Genomic DNA, 16,456 nt, shown 5'->3' with positions numbered 1-16,456 from the left:
ATATTGACAAGGAGTCTATGGATGAATCGTGCATCTATTTTGCATAAATAGACTTTGTGTATGCATATTTAGTTACAAATTTGTTACAACATGATCTTCAATCTAAGGCTTGATTTTTCTCCACTTAAGGCCATTGGCAAACTGGTCTTGACCTTACTGAGAGTAGAATCATATCGTAAGTACATACATCTCTGCTGTGTTCTCCCTTTGACCTGAGCACTGAACTGTGATTAACGTTAAAGAGAGCAAGTCCCGCCATAAGCGTTTTCATGCCCTAAGCAAGCTTCAAGTATGAGACCCCTCCTTGTCATGTCTCTTTTTTTCTTTCATGTCTCTCTTTTTTTTTTTTTTTTTTTTTTTAACCTTAACTTGCTTGCAAGATAATCTTTCATGCCTTAAGGAGGGCATGGTTTTGTGATTAAGGCATTTGATGGAGATCTGGGTTCACTTTCCAGGCCTTCCACATAATAACTATCCTTGGTGTGTCACTTAAAAGTGCCGCGCAGAACTGCAGAGCTAACAAATAAATGGACCACAGACCATCCTCTGTTGGTGACACCAGCCAACATGAAATGGCCAAAACACTGTGACCACACCAAAATTCTTTATTGGGAATGGCCCCCAGTCTTTTCTTGTCCATGAACCATGCCCAGGCACTGTTTAGAAAAGCACTGATTGACCTGAGTCAAAGCAGTCCCAGGGAGCACGTTAACACTTAAATGGTATGACATGGACCTAATTGCTTTTTTATTGCAGACACAGCCCTCAGTTACTACCTGCTAAAACAGGGCTTATCCTGTGTTTCATATATTTGCCAAAGCCCCAAACTAAAGGTAAAGCCCCAAATTAGAGGTAAAGCCCCAAGAGGTTTCTCTAGTCCTCCCATTGACTGCACCAGGTGAGCAGGCTAGTAAAGGAAGGCAGGGCAGGTGGGCTTCAGAAAGAGGCTTTGGATCTGAAGGCCAAATGCTGAATTTAGCAAAAATTAACAGCAAGGAGACAACACTATGACAGTGTTGTCCCTGAAGGAATAGTAAGTAGAGCGCAAACAACAACAACAACAAAAGAAAGAAAAATCTATTAAGGAAAGGCTGGAAGCAAATGGTAACACAGTGAAGGAGAATACATAAGCCTCTGAGTCCAGAAAAGAGAGAGGATAGAATAAGAGAGGATGGTATGAGAAACACCTCAGAAGCAGTCTCTGTCCTTGCAAAATGTAAAACATTGTTGAGCAGTGGTCAACACCAGATATATTGCCCCATAAGTCTGTGATCTTTGCGCATAGCTGTCATCGTAGGTGCTTGGCCTGTATTCAGTTATGAAGCAAATGGAATAAGGTGCTTTATGAGAATGCAAGACAACTATATTTCTTACTTTCTATGCTATGTCCAGCAATCCCTTAACCTCTGCTCTTGAATGTTTTGTTGATAAAAGTTTTATAACAGCTCACATCTTCTGTCACCTTTTCTAATTCCTCTCATCTCTTCTTTAGAAGTCCAGTGGAAAGACTTGTTGGCTTCTTCTTCACTAGCTTGTGGGACCGCACCTCAAATTTGACAACAGATCAGAAGGTCTGAAGAGCACTTTTGCACCCACCAATGTTTCTTAGAGCTGCTAAAACAGGACCAGTGAAGATGTTCACCAGACTCCAAGTCCTTGCGCTAGCTTTATTTTCCAAAGGAGTTTTCCTTTCCCTAAGTGACCACAGCTTTGTAAGGAAGGAAATTAAGATAGAAGGAGACCTGGTCTTAGGTGGCTTATTCCCAATCAATGAAAAAGGCACTGGGATAGAAGAATGTGGGAGAATCAATGAAGACCGAGGCATCCAGCGTTTGGAGGCCATGTTGTTCGCCATCGATGAAATCAACAGAGACAACTACTTGCTGCCAGGAATTAAGCTTGGAGTTCACATCTTGGATACGTGTTCCAGGGATACATATGCCTTAGAACAGTCTTTGGAGTTTGTCAGGGCATCTTTGACTAAAGTGGATGAAACAGAGTACATGTGCCCTGATGGCTCGTATGCCGTTCAAGAAAATTTACCATTACTCATTGCAGGAGTCATAGGTGGTTCCTATAGCAGTGTCTCCATACAGGTAAGTCACAGGAGCCCCATGAAGTGAGAATCATTCACCTGCAATTCCTGGAACAGAACCACTGCTTACATAAGTTTGACAATAAAGCAAGTGTTAGCTCAATCACTTCACCCTAGGGATCAATCTAGCATATAATTTTAAATTAATTTATACTAGTTTGATTCACCCTTTAAAAACACTTGCTATAGTTTAAATCTCTGGCAGCTGGCCACTTCCTCTAGCTATGGTGTATCCTAAGGGCACTGGATTTTCCAAAAGTCTTAGTATTTATTCTGAACTTCGCATGTCATGAGACTTTTATGACTCCAAGTTCAGATCTCTGCTTTCACATCAACAAAAATTTATATCACCTCTATTTCTGAATATATGCATTCCTGTCATGCTGCATGCACATAAGATTTGTCACTTAAGCAACAGAGATTTAAAATGAAAGAAGAAATCCTTATTTTACTTCCAGGCCAAAATAAAGTAAAAATGGCATACTAGCCATAAACTTAAATTAGACCTGACCAAATGATTAAAGGGTTTTAGTGTCTTAATTAAGCACACCAAAGCCAATAAAAATTATTCTCCTGACTCAGTGACTAAGGTCTCAAATGTCCCATGCAGGCAGTACAGTTTCTGAATGGATCCTAAATTTGCTGTCTTCCCTTTTGTTTCCATATTTAGTTTATACTAAGACAGGTTTTGCCAGGAAATGTTGCCTGGCAGAGTGCAGTGGAAGCACTCTGTCAGAAGTCCAGCACAGAAGACAGATGCCCTCAGTATATCTTGCTCCGTCCTTCTGGCACGTTGTAACTGGAGCTTTTGGTTGTGCAACATTAGTCACAAATAGGGTCTCAGTAGGGTGTTGGAAAGTATTTGCAATGTCTTGCAAAGGTGTAAGTTGCAGGTGGGTTAAATGCTCCCAGGTGGGTTAAATGCTCCATATGTCTTTCCAACTATAGTTTTATTGCATCCTTGGTTTCAGTTGCAAAGGGCTAAACATAATGAACCTTTTTGTTCTTGGCTTCCTACTTTATATATATTCATTATAAAACTTTAACTCCTTGGCATTTTTTTCCTCACTAAGTGAACATGAAGAATTAATATGCCTGCTTTTTTAGCAGAAATTCTGGACTTCTCCCCTTCAGACCAGGTACTCCTATGGCAGTGCAGCCTCAGATATGCTAAAGTGCCCCCCACACACACCGCTGCCAGTGCACTATCCATAAGCAAAAATGCCCCCTAGTTTTGCTGAAGTTTTGAAATCTACACAGGTCTCATTATTTTGGGTTAAATTAAGTAAACCAGTCCACGTTACTCATAATCACAAATGAATGGTGTCTTAAGCCCAGAATCAGGTAGGCTAAGACCCTGGATCTAGCATTTCCTAACGGTCACCTAGAGGTTTCCAAAGGCACCAAGACTTGACAGTGTTGGACCACTATGAGCAATATATTTTTGCAGACCAAATACAGGCCTTAACTATGCATCAATGTCAAAGGAAAAAAAATGTTCTTCTGTACTACAGACCATCCCAGCAGTGACAGAAAGCCCACAAAGTTTCATTTACCTGTCTCATAAAGAGGCCAAGAGTTCATCTAATGCTCATTTCAGTCAGAGTTACTTTGGGGGACTGGCTACTGCTCTTCTCAAGGCATTAAATCCCACCGGGCTTGGGAGCATGGCCAGTTTCCATAAGACATGCATGAGCGCAGAAGCAGCATTTCAACAAACTACATTTTATTTCCTTCTGTGTTCCAATGTGTGGCTTGTCTCTCTATGCATATTAGGGAATACATGGGCAAATCGTTACCCATACCACAGGAGCATAGTTTCTGCAGAGCAGAACCTCAGCCACCTCTCATACTAGGAGTGGTTTTGTCCCACTGTGTATCAGCTAGCCCAGCAAGAATGTGTCCTTCACCAGTTACATGGGTCTGATCACTTGGAGTACAAAGAACAAGTTCCAGGGCTGGAAAAGAGACCTGAAGAGGAGAAATGATAGCTACAGAACCTTGGCAACACAATCTGTAAGGAAATCATTATTCACTGTTTCTTCCTATCAGACAAAGAGTATATCAAATGACAGGTTGTGGTGGATGCTAAAAACTAAATGAGTTCAAGAAATGACCAGAAAAAATCAGGAAATTCTGTACAGATACCACCTCTGGCTTGGCAATTCCCAGAGCTGCAAGTATCTCAAGGCTAGTAATATATACTGAAACATCATATACTTGCCCTATCCCACTGGTGGAGAGGGGGCAGTGGTTTTGCTCTGCCTTTGTTCTAGTTATTTGTGGTTAATCTGTTCCTTAGTCCACCCTAAATTCATGTGTGTCCAATAGACATGGAGTAACCTAAAAACCACATTCATAAAATGTGGAAATGGTACAGATATTTCCTTCCCTCTCAGAAACCCTGAGGCAGCCACACCACACTCCTAAAAAGGCCTCGGACCTCTTACACATCTGTCAGTCTGTCCCTTTGAAGCCAGTCTCTGGTGATCACTGGCATAAGACTAAATCCATATTCGAGGCAGCAGAGTGGATGCAGTACACATAGAGTACACATAGTATATACAAATGCTTAATATTCCAAAAGCTTGGGTTGGGAGCAGCTGTCAGATGGAAACCAGAAGTCTTGGTAAGAGACTCTCATTCAATACGTGTGAAAATTGGCAATGTAGCTGTATGTCACCCGATTTTCAAAACATGGGAGGGATGATGAAAAAGTAGTTATATCTAATATTACTCTATGATCTATACAGCTTCCCTGTAGTTGCCTGTAGTTATTCAAACTTTCTTACACAGTTCCTCAGACAAATAAATAAATAGGTTCACAAATCATTCATGTCATTGAGCACTTTCCAGCAAGAAAAGAAGTATTCAATTGATTACTTTCCCTTAACATAGATTGGGTCGGTCTTCCTTCAGTCTCTCTTTTCTAGCTTTCCTCTAGATTTCACACTATCTATTAAAGGTGTAATTAAGCCATCCATTCCTTCTGCTCATCTTGTTAGGATAGCCAGTCATGGCTTCTGTTTCAAAAGAAAATCCTTGTCAAGAATAATAGACATTGCAGACTCAAGCCTGAAGATGTAAGGACTTCAAAGCATTAAAGCCATGCATTTTGGAGCCACACCAAAAGAAAGGACTACCAAATTATAGAGACAGTCACCTGTAAATAGTAGCTCCAGCAGCAACTGGAATCACACCACTGCTGAATGTCAAACCACTTCAGCAGGCACATCTGCAGGGCTAAGCATCCCCATTCCCCATGCTTTCCAACAGCGCTCAGGGGGCTGGGTGCTTCCAGATGTAGCCCTGTCAAGCACTTTTTGTTTGCCTGAGAGCTGTAAATATCATAAAGCCCACAGCAGAGTTTCTTAGCCTTAAAATAAACCATGCTGAGGTCTTCAGACAAGAAATTATTTCTGCCTCATATATTTTTTTTTCCTCCTGTGAATTTGCCATTGTATTTCAATACTTTTTCTTCCCCTCCTTTCACCCTCCCTCTTCAGATTTTTGTCTGGACAGCTGTCTTCCAAATGACTTCATGATGCTCCTGCTGTCAGATTTCTGCTTCTTTCATTATCCTTCCACCAAGGAAAAAAGAATTTGCTGGTAAATCAGCAATGAACACCTTCCCCACTGAGTCAGTATGCATGATAGGCACTTTTTGCAGAGAATAAAAACAACAAGAGAATGCAAAATGCTTAATTATTTTCTGGTCAGACTAAGCTATTATCGTTAATGATGATCTGGATAATTAGTTTTTAGATGTTGTGTTTAAATTAGCAGTGAGCCCAATCTGCACAGCATTTGATCCCAAAAAAATCCAAGCCAGGATTCTCAGTCAACAGAAGGGCTCATGTAAAAAAGCTGTTTTCATGAAATAAAATTCTGACCCGAGCTGAACCTAGGATCAGAAGGTAAATCATCCAGAGGACTTTGTTTTGGGTTCATGGCTTTTCATTTGAGTCAGATTATCCCCTCTCTCCTAGTTTACAAGAGAAATTTCAAACATATTTTCCTTGGAGATGTTCAATGACATTGTAAAAAGGGTAAGAAAAAAAACCACTCTTCATTTGCACGGAGGAGCACCCACACAGCCAAACCGAATGCCATGTTTAAAACACTTAGGTCAGCTCCGTCAGGAATATGCATGTGTAAGCAGGAATACGACTATTCATGTGCTGGATTTTTTCTTCTCTGTTCCTGAAAACTGGAACCATTTTCTGAGAATGAAGATTGGGGTCCATTCCCTGCAGTCAGCTCTTACAAACAGTAAATTCCCTTAGGTGGGCTGGGTTTGCATTTCCATATCCACCATATTCATGTAGGTATAGAGCTTTACCTTTGTGTAGTTCCCTTTATGCTACCAATCCACAAGACCTGCAGATCACACTTGTAAAAGTTATTCCCAAGTTAGAACCCTCATCCAGAAAAAAGTGGCAGAAAAGACACCAGTACCCAGCTGTCTTCTCCTTAATTCCTCGTTATGTCTTAAGTAAACTGGAGCAAAACCACTGGAGAAGGTTCAAAGGTACATTGCTGCTATCACAAAAGCTAAGGACTCTCTCCTAAGTGAGTGACCATCTGGCATGAAATTCTGAATATGTACTCATTTACCAGCCATCTTCTTCTAGCTGTCACTTCTCCTTAGCCACACAAGTCTGCCAAGGGCTCGTGGAGCCTGAAAGCTAATTACATCAATTTCCTTCCTCCAAGGATAAACCATCTTCCAAACAAAGTCTTAACAATAGCTTGTGACTTCCATAACCATACAAATAGTGCAAAATCCTTAGAAGAACGACGGGGGGGGGGGGGGGGGGGGGGGGAAGAAAGAAAAAGCAAGCAAACAAACAAACAAACCTCGTAACATATGGGGCTCTGTCTCCTTGTGCATGGACCCAACTGGGATATGGGCAGGAGAAATGTGCAGGGGGCTGCAGGGGTTCACCAGGGACCACAGACCATGTATGCCATTTGTGATGCACGTATATAGGAGCTTTGCATTCAACTGTGCAACAGCAGCCACTGGTGATTTTGTGCTTGTAAAAACTAAACCAGATCCTTATTAAAAGATCTGTTCAGTGAGATGGGCCACCTACCACTAACATTTAAAGCTACACATGCATTTGCTGACTTCCTGGTGTCTCCTTTAAACTTTTTCCCTCTTATCTCTGTTTGTCTTCCCTCTCCACTCCCTCTCAGCCAGATCCTTGCTGTTTGTTCCTAGCTTTGTTTCCGTTCCACGTTCCGAAACAAACCACCACTAGGTTGAGATTTTCAAACTGCCCAAACAGCACCGGCCATGTCTTTCCTAGAGATTTCAAAGGAATGTGAGTACCTCCCTTTGGCTGGCTGCTTTAAAAATCCCAGGGTAACCGATTCCTTTACAGTCTCTTTGATTTGGGTTTGGTATTATTTTTTATTCTTTTTTTTTTTCCTTTGGTGTGACCATTTTCTCCTTTTGCCAAGGGGAAATGATATGGTTTTAGAGGGGGATAGGTAAGTAACCCATGAGATCACAGGTAAGAAGGAAGGAGCCCTACCATGTTACAACTGGGAAAGTATGTAACTACAAGAGAAAGCAGCCAAAAATAGGAACTACTTAGGGACACCTTGACATCACCCATACTCATACTGTCCCTTCTGACCAGGATTTATGCATCAGTTCATGAGTCTCAAATAGTTCAATAATAGCTTTTTTAACTCCAGAAGCCGTTACATCCTTTTAGAACCATCAACCCCAGTTTTAGTCCTTTTCCCCATGTAATGTAAATCATGGTCACTCATGGTCAGGTTTACCAAGGCTCAGGGAAGAACTGCACTCCTTGTGCAAGGTCTTCTTCACAGGTCTCTTCTCAGTCTGCCAGCTTAGTGCTTAGCTTACTTCACTTCAACAGTTAATGCTGTATGGAGGCAGAATGCAAAAAGAATTTCCAAGCAATTCTCCTCTCTGAGTACAACATTTTTTCTTTGTGTCCTTCTTGGGTTATCTTTTATTACACAGGACAGGCATATAAAAAGAAATTCCTGGGTCTTCTGCAGAAATCCTAGATGCTATTCTGACAGTATTCCCTAATTCTGATGTTCATTTTGCAGATGCTATTATTTCACTGTTCAAACACTGCTTCTCTGGATGTGACAGCTATCGAGTCTGCTGCAAATACTTAGCTATATTTTTCCCAGCTTCATTAACAAAATTTTCAGAAGTGCAAGGCTAAAAACAATGTTGTCTTCTCCCCTCCCCCTGCTAACCAAAAATGCCAGATGTTTGGTTGGTTGGTTAGTAATGAATTGGTTTTTCCTGAGTTACCTTTTGGAAAGCATTTTGTTAAGGAACAACACTCACTAACTAGTAAATAGCCCTCTTAATACCAAAAAGAGAGAAAGCTAATGGAAACCACTGCTTTAGTCCTGCAATGTGCAGGACTACATAGGAGTACAAGCCAGGCTGGAAGTCCTAAATAATTTCACTGCTTCTGGCTTAGCTCTTTGCAACTGACCTTTAATGATTAAAAGTACTGGGATGGTAGCATTGCCAATGCATTCCTGGGGTCAGAGCCTGACGTCCAGCTGGAGGCAAATGGGTATTTTATGTTGCAGGTGATGACATAGCCCCTTTGTGGAGATTGTTTTCCATAGCGCTTGTTACAATAACCCAGACATGACACCCACAGTTTTAAAACGAACTATGGAGAGAGGGTGTTCCAGACTGATAAAGGCATTTCAATCCTGGAACCAGTAAGGAACTTAAGCTCCTAATTTCGCTTTGAAAACAAATCAGAGTTTTGAGTGAAGTTTTTTCTTGGATTCGAGCTGAGCAGCTGTGTTTGCATCACTGAGATCTCCCCACCCCAAATATTCCTAGGCTCTGTGGATATGTCAGAAGTGCCCGAGCTGAGCCACACTGGGTCACATTGTCCCTGAGGTGAGAGCCATGCCTTTGAACCTGCTGAATCCAAAGAGGACAGGGGAAGTTATGGTGGAGCCTGTCTCTTCAGTATTGCTTGTATTTATTGCCAAAGACGCAACCTGGTGGCACCATAGGCTCACAGCATGCCAGGGTGGATCTACAGAAACATAGCTAGTAGATAGGTGGAAATTATTATTTCTATTTATTCTGGTTCTCATTCGACCACACCTGGAATGATATGTCCAGCTTTACTTCCCCCAGTAAAATAGAAATGTAATAAATACAAAGGTGGTCATGGGGAAGAGAGTCTGGAGCACATGCCCTACAAGAAGAGGTTGGGGAAACTGGGTGTGTTTACCCTGGAGAAGAGAAGGTTTGCTGAGAACCTGGTATCTGCTTTTCTGTATGTATGGGCTCGTTCTGAAGAACACAAAGCAAGTGTTTACTGGGATACATGACAAGAGGATAGAAGTAAATGGTTATAAACTGAAAGAAGTGAGGTTATAAATTAACATAAAATGTACAAACCAGGAGCTGGGAGTACAGGGAGGCTGTACAGGCTGTGGAGGCAGCTGACTACAGAGGTACCTCATTTATTCTTTACATCAGGTTTATGCCCACCACTTATCACACACCCACACTCCAGCCCATTCAGAACCAACGTTTCCTTCCTGCCTTCCTAAATGGTACTTTCTGCCCAAATTTTAGTAAAATATTTTTAGATGTAAGAAAAAAAGAAAAATTCAAATAAGCCAAAAAGAAAAAAATATTTATTGGAACAAATGCTTTAGCTGTAGTTTGACCTGCAACTGCTCAAATAATAACAAAAAGCTCACAGTGTAGATTAACATCATTTAGGAACTAGATAGAACATACGCTGGCAGCAGCAGACATTTCTACAAAGCGAGAGCTCAGCCCCTACATTATAGCAATGACCTAAATATTAGGAAATCCCCGGGGCACGGCTTAGCCATGGTCTTGCTGTGGGAATCTGGACAAGCAACTTATCCTCAGAAATAGAAAGACTTTCTCAGGAGACCAAAGGTAGCGACTGGATCTCCATTAGGACAGACTGCAGTTCAGAGACAGGGATTTCTCTGGTACCTTGATAGAGACAAACCTCCTTTACCTCCATCCCATTCTGCTCAGCAGCCTGATATTTAAAGTCTGTTCCAAACAGCCACAGGAGCTCTCGCCTGTCTCAGAGGAGCTCTGTGAAATTAGATTCATTAAGCCGTGTTAAGTGCCATGAGATTCTCACGTGGCAAAATTTTAGAGGCACAGAGTGCAGTGTCATCTAACAAGGGGCCTCCACTGCCCAAAAAATGTGTGATACACACTTGTGTGTTGTGTTGAAGATGCCCTATCTGTTCTAACTCTTCTGAGATTCTTTTTTTTCTTCCCCAAAGTGTTTCCTGTGCCCTCCAGTCCCGTACACATTCAAACAATCCATGTACCAGCCTCTGGGATGTTAAGAAAGGAAATTTTAACCAAAAACATCAGAACAAACCCTACTTCCAGGGGAAGAAAAAAAAAAAAAAGTCCTATGGAGGATAAGCAAAAGGCTTGATGAGATTCAACACATCAGAAGACAGACCAAGGTTTCTGAGACATACAGGTGTCACCTACCTGACCTCATTTATCAGCAGGATTCCTGAATGGCCAGAAACATACTCAGAAACCAGGTTCACGTGTTTGATAGCCGTACCTAATCCATATTTCCTCACAGGTGGTTAATATGAAGCCATTTTCCGTGCTATAAACTAAATTGGCAATTTCCCACAAGTATTTCTTCTGTCCCTGATGCACAGAGAAGTAGAAGTGACAGATGTGGCTCCAACGTTGTGATAGGGACATCAGTCTCCTCTGGCACTGCATTGGCCACTTCATTTGCAGGATTTGCTGGTGCAGCCTGCCCCTACAAAGGGACATTGCTCACACTGGACTTTCTGCCATGCTCCTGTAGGTCTGCCTCTTAAGAACCACCCTCCATCCTAGCAGCTGGGTGCGAGACAGGTTTGCTTGGGAAATGGATGCTAAATTTAGCACAGGACAGTTGGGTACACTAATAAACCCAGCAGTGTGTGGGCAAATAATGTTTCCCATCACACTGGCAGCTGGCTATATCAACACCTACTGTCCAGAGCAAGCTGTGCAAAGCGGTTGGTTTAGGTTGCAGATACAGAACATCCAGCCTTATTTGCAAAGGTGTTACATATCTGCAAATCCCACTGGTTTTGACAGCAAAAAAACTCCAGGCTACTACTGCTACTTAAGTGCCAACATATGGATTTCAGGCTCTAGCTGCATGCACCATGGCTTGATTAAATTGCTGCCTGGAGCTTTGCCAAAATAGATTTCATTTAGCAAAAGCTGATCTACACTGCAATTTTGAAGCTGTAGCACACATCCCAAGGCAGCATGGAGCTACAGTGTAGGTATGCCTCAGGTGATACAGTGTTGGGCACGTAACTCTGGTTCACATTGAACTTTCCTCTACTACGCTGAGACACCGCAGAACAGACATAGCCTTAGATACCAGCTCCTCTCCAGAACCTGCTACCTGTGCTCTTACCTTGTTGCCCGTTTAATCAGGATCTGATTTTCAGAATCACATGTTTAGATCAGCCTGTAAAGAGCTAGGAAATGGGGCCCTTCTGAAACTGGCTACATCAGCTAAGTGTCTGAGATCTGAGCTCTTTTGAAAAATTAGTCCCCAAAATTGACAAGTTACAATATTCCAGAATATCCCCAGCTTCAGAATTTCCAGAAGAGTGTCCTGATCTGAGTCAATAACATATACAACTTCACTGATTTACACGATCAGTTACAGTTCTCATGGAAGATTGGGTCACTATCCTCTGATTAAGCAGACTTTCTTATATTTTTTTTAATTTCTAGTCCATGAAAAACCTACCACCTGGACAGCTTTGCAGTGAAGAGCACTGCAGCACACAGCATTGTCCCAGGAAAGCTTTCTTCTGCCTGTGGCACCAGAATTGCAGGCAGTTTTCAGGGAGCCTAGAAAGACAGTGACCTCTAAGGTCCGCAGCCCCATTGTAAAATGGGAGTGTGGGTCTGTTTCCCTGCATATGGATACTTGTGCTGCTTAGACCGAAAGAAATAAAAAGCAATAGAAAAGTTGCCTTTACTTATTGGGGTACATCTTTGTGAGCTGAAGGCTTGATGGTGCACTGGGTAGCACCGCTTTAACTAGAAAATGGACTTTTTTAGTCAGTTTGTGGGGGGAAATGCAGAGTGATGTGTATGCATATCCTTATTGTGGTTTAGTGCAAATAAAATTTCTGCTAGAATAAACTGAGACAAGAATAGCAATTCCAGCCCACACAATTCTGCAAGAAGTCTTGTGGAATAGCTACATGGAGGACATTTTATTACCAAATCAAAGTGCTCTTTTTAAGGCAGGACATGTGAACCATACCATGTGGATACATGGGCACGTAATCAGAAGTTACAAAACCACAAAGGCTTGACAGTGCTCAAAGCATCCATTGCACCTTGGTGACAAAACAAGCCTCTCAGCCCACCCCAATGCTTTAAAGCTGTTCATTCAGATCACCACAATGGAAATTAAATGCCACATTCCCAGCATAAGGCAGTTTAATGCATGTTCCCACGTAGCAGGGTGGTTACAGCCTCATCAGCTGTTTCCTGAGGGACAGTGACTTGTTCAGCCACAGCACTTCCCAGCCATGTGCCTACACCAACAGGCAAAACCGCCGTGGGCTAGTCAAACCTCCCTGTCACGATACTCCTTCCAAGCAGTGCAGAAAAGGTTTTATTTTGGTTTAAACCAATATAAACCACTCCTAGTGGTTTCTTTTATAAAAGCATGTTTCAGCTCCACAGATACAGCTGAGATGCCAGGGCATCCCTGGTGCCCCAGAAGGACCGAAGGACAAGGGCCTCCTGACATCCCCTGTTCCAGGTGGACCAGGGGGCTGGAGAGACACTGTGCATGTATGGTTTGGCAGCAGAGCCTGGCCCAGAAAAAAGATTACACCAGTTCACAGTGGGAAACTGAGCCACAGCAGGACACTTGTCCAGTGTCTGCATTACAGAAAAGATAGAATCTAAATCTATAAAATCTCAAGTGACATATGTTGCCAAAAAAACAAATAAAATTTTGGGGTTTTTACCAGACTTTTAAAATAATTTTTTTAATTTTTTTTTAATTTTGCTATTGATATCTGAACATTCAAAATTTACCTTGTTCCACAACTTTTTTTTTCTAAACAGTCCTTTACCTTTAAATCCTCACAGGCATAGTCTGTGGTTGGAGAAACATTTGTGGAAAATGTGAAAAAAATGATTGGGCAATTTTTAATAAGTTTCCCTTAGGAAACTCAAGTACACTATCGCTTCTCAACTGGTTTTGTCAGGCTGTACTCCAAGATCAACTTCAAATTTAATTTACTGGACACAACTTCTACCCACCAAGAGCAGAACTCTGAAGTCTTCCCTTTGTCATTTAAGAAGCAATCACAAGGAAAAAAATGCCATAAACTTTCTTCATTTCTTTCCTGATATAATCAGGAGCTACACTTCTGTGAGACTAACAGAGTCGATTTGGGAATATTTTAGCTTTGGACATAGCAACGTATGAGAAAAACCAAAAAAACCCAACAGGACTTTACACCACATAAATCATAAAAGGGCAATTAGAGAATATTAAAAGGTTTTATTATTTATGAAAAGCTATAGGCCAGCACAACATTGTGCAGCATTTGAGGAGTACAAGGAGTACTAGCATGCAACAAACATGCCATCTCAGGAGGACTGCAGCCAGATCAGCTCAGAAAAAAAAAGAGTTTAAAGGAGCAAAGAGTAGGAGAAGTGGGGACTCAGAGCTTGATTAAATGGGGCCAGAAAGTTCTGTGAAAGGCTTGTACAAGTATATCTGTGATATCTGCATAAAAAAGAAATTTATGTCGTCTTGGTGCATTTTGTTGTTAAGTACAATGAGTCTTGGAGAAGATGAATCACTATGAACAGCAAAGGCATGCTAACCCCAGACCTTAGTAAGGAGCACAGGCTGAGACTGAAGTATATCGTCCATTTGTGTCAAATGCTTTGTTGGGTTAAACATACTCAGTTTGACAGAAATAAAAGGTGCATTACAGTCCCAGTAGGACCTTGGGAATTAACTGGGCATCAGAACAACTATTCTGCACAGGCAGTGCGCTGCTATCACCAGAGTATGTTATCAACCACCTCTATCAACACCCTTAATCTGTGATTGTCAGAACAGCTCATTAAAAAAACCCTGTTTATGCCTTTCCCTAGAATTTTCTGTTCAGTTTTACAAATAACACCCTTTAAAAACATGTGTTCTCCCCCTTCCCTCTAGGTAGCAAACCTGCTCCGACTCTTCCAGATCCCCCAGATAAGCTATGCCTCCACCAGTGCCAAGCTGAGTGACAAATCCCGCTATGACTATTTCGCACGGACAGTGCCCCCTGACTTCTACCAAGCGAAAGCCATGGCTGAAATCTTACGATACTTCAACTGGACTTACGTGTCAACAGTTGCTTCAGAAGGAGATTATGGTGAGACAGGGATCGAAGCCTTCGAGCAGGAAGCTCGCCTCCGTAACATCTGCATCGCCACCTCCGAGAAAGTGGGCCGGTCAAACATCAGGAAGTCCTACGATGGCGTGATCAGAGAGCTCCTCCAGAAACCCAATGCCAGGGTGGTTGTGCTCTTCATGCGAGGTGACGACTCTCGGGAGCTCATTGCAGCTGCCAACCGCTTCAATGTTTCCTTCACCTGGATTGCCAGTGATGGATGGGGTGCACAAGAGAGTATTGTCAAGGGCAATGAGCACATAGCTTCCGGGGCAATAACCTTGGAACTTGCTTCCCATCCAGTTAAAGAATTTGACAAGTATTTCCAAAGCCTCAGCCCTTACAATAACAGACGCAACCCCTGGTTCAAGGACTTCTGGGAGCAAAAATTCCAGTGTAATCTGCAGAACCGAAAACCACATAAAAAGGCTTGTGACAAGCACTTCACTATCAACAGTTCCAACTACGAGCAAGAATCCAAGATCATGTTTGTTGTGAATGCCGTGTATGCGATGGCCCATGCCTTGCATAAAATGCAGAGGAGTCTGTGTCCAAACACCACCAAACTCTGTGATGCCATGAAGCATCTGGATGGCAGGAAGCTGTACAAAGATTATCTCCTGAAAGTAAATTTTACAGGTAATAATTTCTCTTTTGGAACATACAGAATATTACTGTAATTAATGAAATGTTCATCAGCCACAGTTAGAGCCAGCTGAACTCCCAGGAGCTCCTGTTGTCACAGTTCAGACCAGGGTGGTGCCCAGGCAAGGTCACTCCTGTCACAAGAAGGGAGAAAGGAGGACAGGGAGATTGGTGAGAATGCCAAAAAAAAAAAAAAAAACCTCAGCTCAACACTCCTCCTGTTTCTAGTAGAAGAAAGAGGTGGAGGTAGCAACAGCTGGTCTCGGAAATTTTACCCTCCATCCTCTAAACCTCCACACACCAACTTCCATTTCATTCACAGCCTGTTTGGCTTCAGCTGGGCCTGTCTAGAGGCCAATGGTCATTTCACCACCTGCTACACCAGGCAACTGCCTGTTATGCCTATGCTGAGGCTTGGCTTCTCTTCCTCCTTTTGTTAAGGAGTTACATAATAGAGGGGCTGTGGTTGATGGCCAATGTTCTTGCCATAGTAAAGCAATAATTCCTGCCAGAAAACCAGATCAGTATAAAATATTTAACTAGGTGGGATAATGCCATTACTCACATTACAGTGCTTTAGTCTGGATGACTGAGTAATAAAAACGTGCAGGAGATTTGCAGAGAGAGAGAGTGAATGATCTGGCAATGATATGAGCAAACCTCATGGGGACCAACTAAGCACCACACGACATGTCTGTGTTTTTGCTCTCACATATGGCTTGTCATAGCACTATCAAAACTAATTGGCAGCAACAAGGCTTTTACTACCCCAGACCAGCCTTCTCATGCCTCGGCACCACCATCAGTCTCACATAATGTTTCAAAGGTTCAGCTACTGTCCATGCTGTTTCTTCATCCTATTCAGGTTGGTCCACCTTGCTGCTTCTCTCTGCTGCATCCAGATCTTCCTTCTCCTGGCTCCTCCTCCAGCCAGCCTCCTCTCATCCAGGGTCCCTTCTTCTTCTGGGCCCTCTCCTACATCCAGGGCACTCTCTCTCCTCCCTCTGCTTCTTCTGGGTCCCTCTTCATCCAGTGCTCTCTCTTCCAAACCCCTTAGAGCTATTTAACTACTTAGCAGGAACCAGCCACAGCTGCACATTATCCACCTCAGCCAGCCCACTGCCACTGAAGGAAGCCCACAGCTGTATATTATCAATGCTAATTAACCTGCCTTCATTCCTCAATAATTCCTCTACAATGGTTGAGCTTAGGTTTGCT

The 16,456-nt window shown here is 42.5% G+C and overlaps 1 protein-coding gene across 1 annotated transcript in view; it reads left to right on the top strand.

Moving 5' to 3' along the window:
- The window catches only part of GRM3 (glutamate metabotropic receptor 3), a 113,873-nt gene that overhangs the window by 61,881 nt on the left and 35,536 nt on the right, over window positions 1-16,456 (top strand). Inside the window, exons 2-3 of the mRNA XM_040596830.1 lie at window positions 1,493-2,096; window positions 14,377-15,232. Of these exons, the coding sequence (XP_040452764.1) occupies window positions 1,599-2,096; window positions 14,377-15,232 (1,354 nt within the window). The 5' untranslated portion in view covers window positions 1,493-1,598. The remainder of the gene's footprint in view (window positions 1-1,492; window positions 2,097-14,376; window positions 15,233-16,456) is intronic.

This window comes from Falco naumanni, chromosome 5, assembly GCF_017639655.2.
Source record: "Falco naumanni isolate bFalNau1 chromosome 5, bFalNau1.pat, whole genome shotgun sequence".
In the NCBI taxonomy this organism is placed as follows: Eukaryota; Metazoa; Chordata; class Aves; order Falconiformes; family Falconidae; genus Falco; species Falco naumanni.
This window is presented reverse-complemented; position numbering and strand designations above follow the sequence as displayed.